Source organism: Thamnophis elegans, chromosome 4 (assembly GCF_009769535.1).
Source record: "Thamnophis elegans isolate rThaEle1 chromosome 4, rThaEle1.pri, whole genome shotgun sequence".
NCBI classification, from domain to species: Eukaryota; Metazoa; Chordata; class Lepidosauria; order Squamata; family Colubridae; genus Thamnophis; species Thamnophis elegans.
This window is the reverse complement of record NC_045544.1, coordinates 35451599-35463711: the sequence shown is the minus strand read 5'-3', so window position 1 is coordinate 35463711 and position 12113 is coordinate 35451599. Positions and strand designations below refer to the sequence as shown.

Sequence of the window (12113 nt, the reverse complement as noted above, 5' to 3'; positions counted from 1 at the left end):
CATGTGGCCTTTTATTTGATCAAGGATAATAATCAACTAAGCTGAGAGGACAGGAAGCAGATCTCCTTGTGCCAATAGATTAGTAGAATAAGTCATTCTGGTATATTCAGTTGTCTCTTGCAAGGTTATTCTGAAATAGAATTGTATTTGTGAAATACCCTGCATTTTATATGCTTAATACACAGCAGTTTATAAAATATTATATATCCTAATGTCTTTATTTTGAATTAAATAGGAAATATATTTTGCTCCATGCTTCTTCTGAGATTTAACCTTTGTTGTGTCAGCTCTATCATATATTTGATAACTGGTAAATATCCCATCTCATATCTGGATGTTGAGAACATTGTGGAAACGGAAGTGTATTAATATGCAACTAAGAATGACGTGTTTCTAATATATTCTGTGCATCTTTGCAATTTTGTAATTTCTAAGATGTGGTAAATGTATCACACGTACAAGCAAGCTCAGTATACAAAGTTGGTATTTCCTTTATCATGTAAAAGAGAGGCTGAACCAATCGGAGAATGGCAAAAGGACAAATGAGGTTGTGACTCAATTAATACTTGAAATGAGATTTTTAATCCATAAATTTAGACAATATAAAAGTTCATTTATGGGGGTTTGAAAAACTGGCCTTGTAAACATTTTTGTAGGAGGTAGAACACATAGATTTGACAACCTGGCAAACAGAACCGCGAATCTGCAACTCAAATAAATAAAAAGAACATATGTCTATTAACTAGTGCTGTTTTGATTTTACAAAATTGAAAGTATATACAAGACAAAAAAGCACTGCTTTTAATAAATAGAGAGAAGTGGCTTTTAAAAAAAACAATTCACAAGTATATTCATTTTACTTGTTCAGAGTTTGGGGAATATGGATTGGGTGCTAAAGCTAATAAAACTCATGAGATTTTAAATTTTGAAAAAAAAGACAACTTGCCATTGAATATTATTTATGACAATATCCACAGTAATGTAAGTCCATTGGCATACAACCTTCTTGCAGAGTGCTTAGAAATAGTAGAATAACCGTAACCCTTCATAGAAATCTGAGAAACTCCTAAATTCTGCCATAAAATTATTTTAGATACACAGAAACAAAAGTTCAATTCAAAAACTGAGTTTGATTGTCAAATTCACTCATAATGCAGAGAGAAGGTGGGTGGGTGGGTGAGTGGGTGGGTGGGAGAGAGAGAGAGAGAGAGAGAGAGAGGGAGGGAGGGAGGGAGAGAGAGAGAGAGAGAGAGAGAGAGAGAGAGAGAGAGAGAGAGAGAGAGATGCAAATTGACCCATTTGAATATTGAATTTTTAAGGCTCTACTGAAATTATGGCAGTTCTACAAGTAAGAAGACTGAAACACATTAAAAACACATCTATAAACAAAAAGACATACATGAAACCTTCTACAGATAAATATTCACAATGATAATTTTGTGGTGTGTTAAGTAATAATAAGATGACTTTATTGCACAAACTTGGGTTCTACTATTAGGTAAGAATAGGTTGTACTGCTAATGTCAAATTAATGAAGCTGCTAAACCGAAATTCTGGCATTTTAAAAAATGTGTGTCTTTACAACAATAAGAGTGTTGGGCAAATAATAGTGGAGAGCTGTTGATATCAAAATTGTATCTTCTATTCCAAAGTCTATTCAAAGCAATGCCTTGTGAAGTATCCAGAGAGAAATTTAATCTGTTTTTAATCTTTTTGACAAAGGTATCCTGGCTAAGAGAGGAAGTGAAAGATCCTGACCAAGAGAGGAAGTGAAAAGGGGCAAAATGTGGGCAATATATGGGGTAACAATAAAATGAAATCATGAAATCACAGTGAAGAACACATATTTTGATTAGAAATCTAACTAACAAGGAAAGTTATAAAAATTAGTAGATTGGTTATAAAAATTAGCAGATTGGGAGAACTACGGTTGCCATATCCATTACAACCATAGATTACAAAATATTAGAATAATGTAACATAAAATAAAGTATACATAGGTAGTTACTCAGGATCTGTACATCATCACATCATCATCATAAGTCATCATTATTGTTATTACTATTATTTTGCCTATTTGTAATTAATTATTACTATAGTTTTCTTAGCAATATTTTTTGGAAGTGGTTTGCCATGCTCCCTCCTTAAGGTATGACATTTGAAGAACTGATAACTATTCAATGAAACTGGGTAATTAAGGCCTAATTGATAGGATGGGAAGAAGGGCATTGGTTGTTGTTTGGGAGGAAAATCACAAAATATGCTTTGTCTTAGAATTGTGAAATGATTTAGGATAGGCTTTCTTAATTTGGTGGCTTCAAAATCTGCCAAACAACCAGTGGTAGGATTCAATTTATTTTACTACTGGTTCTGTAGCCGTGGCTTGGTGGGTGTGGCATGGCTTGGTGGGCATAGCTTAGTGGGCGTGGCAGGGGAAGGATACTGTAAAATCTCCATTCCCTCCCCACTCCAGGGGAAGGTTACTGCAAAATCCCCATTTCCTCCCAATCAGCTGGGACTCGGGAGGCAGAGAATAGATGGGGGTGGGGCCAGCCAGTGGTGGTATTTACTGGTTCTCTGAACTAAATTTTTTTGCTACCAGTACTCCAAAAGTGGTCAGAACTTGCTGAATACCACCTCTGCAAACAACATCCTTAATCCTTCCCAGGTAGGTTAAAGTTGTTTAATATTCCTGTCCATCTAAAATTGATTTTATATTCCTGTCCATCAGGAGGGTGCTGGGCTGGGAAAAGCTCACCAAATATATCTATATTTCTAAATCTGGAGTAGATACCACCGTCAGGTGCACCTCTGCCATCCAAAGAGTTTCCAGAATGTAGATTGCATATCAAAGAGACAATACAGCAAAATTGTGATGAGAAAAAGAGGTATTATTGCTTTTGCTGGAAGAATGATACACTGTTTTAAACTGCAATGAAGAGAAGGAGGAAAGATAGACATTCTCTAAATGTACATTTAAACCTAGTCAGCAATAAGAAGAGACACATTAAAAAAAACCACTTTGCAAGTATATTCTCATTTACATATAAGAAATAATTTGCACTTGGACTCAGAAGTAATCCAATATTATTTAACTGTAAAATCTTTCAGGATGCTCTTCAAAAACAAATCTGTAAAACTTTTCTGATGAAAAAAAGTTGTTAAATGGAGGAAGTAAGTGAGAACTAAAAATCAGGTGCCTCCAGCAGCAGTGCCCATGAAGACAATATTAATCGGTGGTAAGGATGACACCATCTCATTGTTAGTTTGTCCAGAAGAGTCCATTGGTTCCTGAGAAGGGCACTGACGAGAATGGCCGTACATGCATTCAGAGGAACTTGTAGGCAGAGCAGACAGCATTTCTGAAGCTACAAAGAAAATGACAAGAGTTATTCTTGGTGCTGCTTCTAAAAAGAAAAAAAAGGAAAAGATTCCAAAGCTTTAAATACATTCTACTAAGATCACCCTCCAATCTGGATTTCATTTCTTAAACTTGCTATGTCAAGATTTACATTAATTATGCACTGAATTGTGGAATGTAATCTAATACAGATAGTCCACAATTTACAACCACACTTGAGCTGAAAATTTCTGTTAAGTGAGACATTTGTTAAGTGAGTTTTGCCCCATTTTACAACCTTTCTAGCCAGGATTTACTGAATCTGGCTTCCCCATTGACTTTGCTTCTCAAACGATTGCATAAGGTGACCACATGACTTTGGGACACAATGCAATGGTCATAAGTATGAGTCAATTGCCAAGCATCTGAATACACATATCCGTGGGGATACTATAAAGGTTGTAACTGTGAAACATGGTCATGTGCCTTTTTTCAGTGCCATTGTAACTTTGAACCTAAACAAACTGTTGTAAGTTGAGGACTACCTGTAACAGTTTTAGTATTTCCCAAATCAGCTGCTTTGATTTTTTTTTGAAACAGGAAAGTGTGTTTGTGTGTAATAATCTCAAAGAATACAAATAAGCAAAGGGATCAGAGGTGATATTCAGCTGGTTCTGACAGGTTCTACTGAATTGATAGTAATGATTCTGAGCATTTTGGAGAACTGACAAATCATACCACTGGTGCAAAGCACCACCCGTGCTTCTCTGTGTCACAGCGCTTTCCAGATGGGACTTAGAGGGACTTAGAAGGAAGCGGTGGCTTGCCTCTAGACGCTCAGATGCACAAGATGCACAAGATGCTCTCCAGGCAGTGCGGAGAGAAGCAGCTGCTTCCCTGAAGACCAGAGATAGGGGGAGCTTCACTGTGTGGCAGAAAACATGCATGCACGGAAGCCACACATGCATGCACAGAATCCATGCATGCATTGAAGCCGTGCATGCACATGCAGAAGACGCATGCGTGCTCACATTTTCAGTGAACCAGTGGTGGAATTATTTGAAACCCACCACTGAAAGGGATCATCACTGGTGTGAGTCTGTGTATTAAAGTATTGTTTCTTTGTTCTGCAGCCACCACTAAACTCTTTTTTGGCTTTACAAATTCTTTAGGTCGCTAAAGTCTTCTACTGGGTGAAACAGAGAAGATTTAGCATAGCAAAGGGACTTGATTAAAACTGAACAAATATATCTTATTGAATATCATTTTTAAGGTGGGCTTTTTAAGCAGATTCACATACTTTTATTGTATATCTTGCCAATACCAATCTGCAGCATAATTTATTCTTCCGTTTCAATACTAATCAGTTCTAGATACCCTTAGCTATTCATTCTTCAGCTTAATAGTTAAGGAGTTACTTAGTTTCTTTGGCTACTGTGTGGAGATTGTGAAGATGGTTAACCAGCACATTTCCTCTCCCTTTCACATTCATTGTAGGCATGGATTCAAAAGAAGAGAGCATCCATGCCACACCAAAGCTTTTTAGCTACTTACTTATAGAGTTCTGGCCAGCAATTGAGGCATCTGGATAATAAGATGCTCCCTGTTTCCTTCCTGTATCTTCTAGGATACAGAGTGAATCATGAATGTCACTGTATGGAGGCAATGGGCGAATGCTGCTTACACTGCTGATGACAGAAACGTGCTGATCTACCAATGACTCAAATCTGTGGGAATCTGAATAGTTTGCATTATTTCCATAGAACCCTGTTAACAGGAGGTTGACAATCAGTGAGTAAACATCTAGAACAACAGACAATATTGTATAAGCACATACACTGTAAATCTTAAGTTTTTTTTAAAAAAAATAAAGCTTAAATTATTAAATTCATTTAATTTTTTTTAAATAAAGAAGTTAAACTTTCATGTTGCATGTGCCTTTGTATTGCTATAAATATGGGACAAATATGCTCTTCCAGCTAAAGATGTAATCATTCTTATATTTATATAATATTTATATTTCTTACACACACACACACACACACACACACACACACACACACACACACATATATATAGTCTTTTCCCGTGTAAGATTGAGATTGTCTTGGCAACGTTTCGGCGAGGTCTCATTCACCATCTTCAGGCTGGGTTTTGGGCTTAAAGTGTGATCGGTGCTGCTGTCTTTCTATAAATCTTGGTGGTGGTATCTAGCTAGAAAACCAAGGAGTCTATGAAATACCTTGCAAAACTGCCCTGCAACATACATAAGACAAACGAACAGGAGAATAAATGCACGCATCACAGAATACAAGAACGCAGTAAGAAAAAAAGAAAAAACTTCCTCCCTTTTCCAGCACCTTAAAGCTACAGGACATGAAATTAATTTTGAAGGAACTAGTTTAATCTCCAAAACAGAACACTTCAACAAGAGAATAATTATGGAAGCTATCGAAATAGAGAAACACCCCCACAACATGAATAAATGTGATGATACCTCCTGCCTACTAGACATCTGGAAACCAGCCCTGGTAAACAAACGAGCCCCAACCACCACCCAGGCTGTTACAACACAAAACAACAATAGACACACAGCCAGCACCAATCAGCATCAATCTACCAATCATGATACAACAACACAACCAATCATTCCACGTACTGAAACAAAGCCAGCACTCCACACCCATCCACCAAGATTTGTAGAAAGTCGGCAGCTCCGATCACGCTTTAAGCCCAAAACCCAGCCTGAAGATGGGGAGTGAGACTTTGCTGAAAAGTTGCCAAGACAACCTCAATCTTACACAGGAAAAGACCTGAATACAAGAAGACCAGCATATATATATATATATATATATATATATATATATATATATATATATATATATATATATATATATATATATATATATACACACACACACACACACACACACACACACACACACACACACACATACATATATATATATATGTGTGTGTGTGTGTGTGTTTTATTTGTGCTGATAAATAAATAATTGGGGCTTACCAGGGGTTGTAAAAAATCTATATATATATATATTCATATTCTTATATTTTGATATCAGAAGAAATGAGGATTTACAGAATATAGATAATTAGACTTTCTAGCAGAAAGGAATTGTCATGGTGTATCATTTTGGAAAGATTTTAATTATAACGTCCATCGTATCAATCAGGAGATATTTGGCAACAACTTAAACCTTAAATATTAAAGTCATAGCTAACAAAAATCAAGTTTTTAATCCACTTCATGCTGTACATGGATGTAAAGTTGGGAAACAGAAGATACAAAAACAAACCATACTGATGGACACTGACTGTGGATTACAGAGATGCAATCCGTCAGGAATACCCAGGATGGGGAGAGTATTTTAGATGCTCTCATGAAACAGCCTTTCTGGCTTAATTATGTGTACATCTAAATAATATCATTCCATGCATTTTCGGCGTTTGGTCATGCTGGCCACATGACCACAGAGACATCTTCAGACAACGTTGGGGATGAACACTGTCCCCTAGAGTTGGGAACAACTAGTCAGGAACAACTAGCATATATGTGAGGGGAACCTTCATCTTTTTAAAAAATAATATTGGAATGATCAACTACAAACTGGCAAAGTATCGCAAATGTGATTATTACAAACAATAAACTCAAATATTCAGTATTAAATATGGTGAGTGCATACTCCAGTGCAAGTAATCCTTGTTTAATAACTACTCATTCAGCAACCATTTGACATTGTCATGGTGCTGATTGACGGGGACTTAATTTCATAGTTGTGCTGTTGTGATATAATGCAGAACTACTCATATATGTGTCTGTTGGCTAGATTTTCACACAAACCCATGAGATGGAGCCATTAACTCTTATTATTTTCTCAACTTTTATCGTATCTCTGCATTAATTGCTCGCTAAATGAGAGAGTTTAAAAATAGCTGCACATGCTGACACAAAGTTAAAATCCACATGTGAACTAGTCCAAGGACTACAAGGACACTAGACTAAGCTGTAGAACAAAGACATAAAGTAAAAATCTGAAAAGGGTTAATACCATTAGAGGCAGCTGTGGAATATGATGGTCCTTGACAAGAACCTGTTGTGGTGTTGTTCATAAAGCTGCAACTCCCATTGTTCAAAAATTGCATACAATGTGTGTCCTGTGCAGCTGAAGAGGCTCCGTAGAGAGGAAGGGAACGGGTGCTGTATGAAGACACAGCACAGCTGCTATTGAAGTAGTCCCGGGAGAAACGTTGCTGTTCATTGGCTGCTGGACAAAGGCTCGATTCTGCCCTCTGGAGACAGGATCCCGAAGGTGGATGAGTCTGGGTCCTGAACATGGCTGGGTAACTGGCACCGGCTCCATAGAAGTTCTGGTTCGTTTGTGGCACCGTCTGGCAAAGGTATTCAGAATAAGAAGAGCAGTGCGAGTGTGAAGATAATGATGGGCCTACACTGGATGGTCTGGCCATTGGTCCCTGGTTGATAACACTTCCTCGGCTGACCATGGCTGGAGAAATGGGTGGAGTGATAAGGTGGGTAGTGCTCTGAGAGAGGTCGGTCTGACCTGGGAAAACAAACAGATTTCTTTCTACAGCCAGGCAATAAGCAATAGTCATAGGTGTTCAAGGGGTCTTCATCTGCGATGCCTTTTGGCAACTTAAAAAAGAACTGATCAAAAGCAAGCATCTCCTTTGTTTCCTACCTGTGGTTTGCATATTCTCACTGTCTCCTGCAGTGCATGGGTTCAGACCGGACGATATGCTACTATGATGACCAGATGATAAAGAGAAATAGGTTTGCTCCATCAGACATTCGTTTTTCACTGAGGCGTCACTAGCCATTGGGGCAGCTTTGTTGCGGTTTGCTAGGAAACAAGAACTGGGGGATGCTGTAAAGGTGGCTTTACTGGCATCTGAGAAAATAACAAAGGTTTGATAATATGAAACTTAAACCAGGAAACAAGACAGAATTCCATCAGCTGCATCTGCAGCATATCATGCCAAAAGGCTGGTTTGTGCATGGCCATCACAGTGCAAACGCTGCCATTACATACTTGCATCTTGACATATTACATGCAACTCGATATGCAACTTGCAATTGCATGTTGCATGCAATTTGCAGAGTGACGTTGTCATTTCCTTTCCTTTCCTTAAATAATGGACACCCATACAGGTAGATATTTGGCATCCATAATACTGGATGGATTAGGCAATCTTCCTTAACCTACAGCCTCCAGGGAAGCTGATCTCTGATATCCTGGGCAGCACTAATTTAGTGAAGGCTGTTTTAGGAGATTGTACTGTATTAATTCTTTTGTAATTTAGAAAGGTAGTGACTGTGACTTTCACTAAAAAAATATGCATAAATCATATAGAATAGAAATGCATTCAGGCCATTTTAGGAATGAGACTTCGAGATTACCATGATAACACAGCTGTTAAACAGTGTAAATTATTAAGGTGCTGTATATGATTAAATATTACAACAACAAAGATTGTAATGAAGAGGCCATTTAATAGATCATTAGCACAGAATGTACAACTCAGAATGTATTGCAGATTGTACTTCTGGCTATTAGAAAATGCTATTTCTTTTTAAGAAAGGGCTTTAAAAATCCTTTGAAAAATAAAAGAATGAACTACTTTTATTTTGTGGGTTTTTAAGAAGAGATTGGACAACCATTTGTCTGAAATGGTATAGGGATTCCTTCCTAAGCAGGGGGTTGGACTGGAAAACCTCCAAGGTCCTTTCCAATTCTGTTTTTCTGTTCTGTTCTGTACTTTTTAAGTATTTTTCTTCAACAATCTGCATTGGACATTTATTAGCTTCAATCACATTGATATGCAAAATGCTGATTCTGGCCTATTAAATATATAGTAATTTGGACCAAATACTAAAACATACAGAATTTGAAAGCATTTTCTTTAGCGTATTATATGAAAAATAAATTTTCCTCCCTTGCATGAAACAAACTCAAAACTTCATTTGAAGGTATAATAAAAGCTTTTTGTAGTGATGTATTGAAGAGGAGAAATTCATTGGAGTTTGGATAATTTTGATTTTAACATTTTAATTACATCTAAATAATGATAGTACAATCCAAAAATATTGATTCAACAGTGCCTGCCATTGAATTTAGACAGACTTGCTTTGTAAAAAATATTTTGAATATTATTAAATTATTAAATATTATTGTTCACATGAATTTAGAATGCATTTTCTAGAAATTTAAAGAAATAAGCGTAATAGTGTTACATATGAGGCAATTATTCCTCTATAGACCAACATGTAAGTGTACACAAATATTCATTCAATTTAGGCATCTGTCCAGCTAACATTAGACAAACAGGCAAACCCCATTGGGCTTCAGATCCCTAAAGATTGCAAACTGCCAATTCCAGTTACCTAGATTCTTCATATATTTGTCCAATAAATTCTGAAGTTCTTGTTCTTTATCATTGTGGAACTGGGTCTCCATTGCAAGGAGGATATATTCATCTAAAAGCATGCGGATGAGATGAAATGAACCTGCCACAGGAAGAAAAGTGAAGAGATGATGCATAACCTTATCTTGCTGACCATCTCTCAACACTGCACAAGGAGCAAGTGAAACAAACAAATAATTGCTGGACTTTCAGTGACCTACTAAGACCAACAAAGCACGGTGCTTAACTCCTTACCCTAATCTTGCTTGATGCTGGCCCACCTCACTCAATATATTTACTGTCCTGCAAGTTATTTGACCACCGATGACATCAAAGTACAACACTGATGAAAGTGAGACATGCTTTATACTTGAACAGAACTACATTAGAACATGATAACATGGAATCCATGCAGAAGTATGGATTTGCTGCATTTTCCTAGTGTAAAAAAGAAGCTGACAGAATCTTGATGGCCTATTTGTAAATTTGTATGTTTAAGGAACTCTAAAGGAATAATGCTGTTATACATATGGCAGAATATCGTCCTCTCTTTTAAACATTTAGTGTTTGCATAACTCTCCCACCCAACAATCTTATCTGTTGTGAGAATCAGGTCTCTCCTCTTTTCATAAAAAATGAAGATTTGGATGGCTTGGGGATGAAGTCATGTTCTGTTTATGACAGAGAAGTCATACCTATTCCTGTCACATGATAAACCAGTTTTCTGAATGAAGATGTGACAAGAAAGTGTGTGATTCAAAGAAAGAAGAAAATAGATATGCATGGGAAATCTATAGCTATTTTTACAGGGGCTGCACATTTATTATTATTATGTAATGTAGTAATAATTCTTTATTGTCAGTGCACAACATATGTACAATGAGATTGATTGAGCTCCTTATTATTTTTCTTTTAGGAACTGGAGGTCATATAATTGTTGATGTCATTGGACTTTTTAATTTTGTAGGGCTTGAGGAAGGGATTTACAGGAAACTGGTGTCTTAAGACTTCAAATAAGTTTATACACCTATTTTAAAGAATAAAGGTTTTAAAAGGTAGGAGAAGCAAACCATGTGGCTTCCAATTCCTTTACCACCAGCAATCATAGGAAAGGCTATATTCTTTTTTCTGGTTAACAAACCAATGTTTTGTTTTTCAGCTCTCTCTTCTTGTGCACCAGTATATTTTTGTGTAGATATGTGTACTGGGAAACAGAGGGTAAGTTGCATATGACTGTTTCTCAGTCTTAGCAACTTTAAGATGTTTTGACTTCAGTTTCCAGATTCCAACCATTTGAATCTAGACAATCTTAAAATTGCTAATATTGAGAGGCATTGGCCTACAAGGTCATATGATGCAAAGGGAGGGAGGAAAGGAGCTTAGAATGGAAGTATTCCCAAACATTTGAGGGCTGTCCAACTTCCTGGACAGGGGGAAGATTTTCCAAAATGTTTTCTCTACAGACCCCATCAAACCCAGTCCATTTTAAACTTAATTCTTTTTCTTCTTCTTTTTTTTGCCAGCTTCTTGACAGTTTACTGCTCACACAGTCCTGATCCTGTTCATAGGATTTCTTTCCAACATTCTGTTTGGAAAGAATAACAAGAATAACTTCTAGATGTTTCTGTGCTTGGCACTGTGGCTGCCTCTAATTAAACTACTAATGCTAGCATGATGGCCATTTGGAATTTATGATACTTTATCTAATCATGCCATTATCAGAAACACAGGAACTAAGACATGGTATGAAATAATTTCCTTTGAATGCAACATAGATCACTAATTGAATGAAAGACAGATTTACTTTACTGTTCTGGAAGTGACATGCACTGCTTTAAAACTATCTTTAATTTTTTGTTTTTCCTGGGGAAAAAAAGAGATTTACCAGAACTTCACTGAAGCTGAAAAGTGATACTACTAACTTATCAGAAGAGAGCCTGTCCTCTGAACTTAATAATAATAGAATCATCATCTGGAATATTCCTTAAACAAACAAAAGAATTGGAAAAGAGTCAAATACCAAAACTGGAAGCATTGTTCAAAGTGAGATTATGCATTACTCGAGCTCCAAAGAAGCTCCACTTGAGAAGGAAGTCTTGGGCTCTCTTCTTTAGAGACCGACCATTCTGCTTGCTTGCCTAAAAAGAAAAAATATTGTTTTTGAATCTTTTATATTTTAGAACAGAGCAGATCCCACATTCCTCTCATTGAGTTAACATTTTCTGAGATCAGTTCAGTGATGCGAAAACAGTGCACCACTGAACTTATGTAAAAAACCAAAGGCTCAGAGAAAAGTAAATAGCTCACGGAAAGAAAAATAATAGTGACA

At 36.7% G+C, this 12113-nt stretch overlaps 1 protein-coding gene across 1 annotated transcript in view; it reads right to left on the bottom strand.

The window, feature by feature from the left end:
- Window positions 1-3192: 3192 nt before the first annotated feature.
- Window positions 3193-12113, bottom strand: part of RFX6 (regulatory factor X6) — a 43421-nt gene continuing 34500 nt past the window's right edge. Inside the window, exons 14-19 of the mRNA XM_032215309.1 lie at window positions 11805-11922; window positions 9765-9887; window positions 8062-8271; window positions 7411-7923; window positions 4895-5107; window positions 3193-3368 (exon numbers count right to left, since the gene is read on the bottom strand). Of these exons, the coding sequence (XP_032071200.1) occupies window positions 3193-3368; window positions 4895-5107; window positions 7411-7923; window positions 8062-8271; window positions 9765-9887; window positions 11805-11922 (1353 nt within the window). The remainder of the gene's footprint in view (window positions 3369-4894; window positions 5108-7410; window positions 7924-8061; window positions 8272-9764; window positions 9888-11804; window positions 11923-12113) is intronic.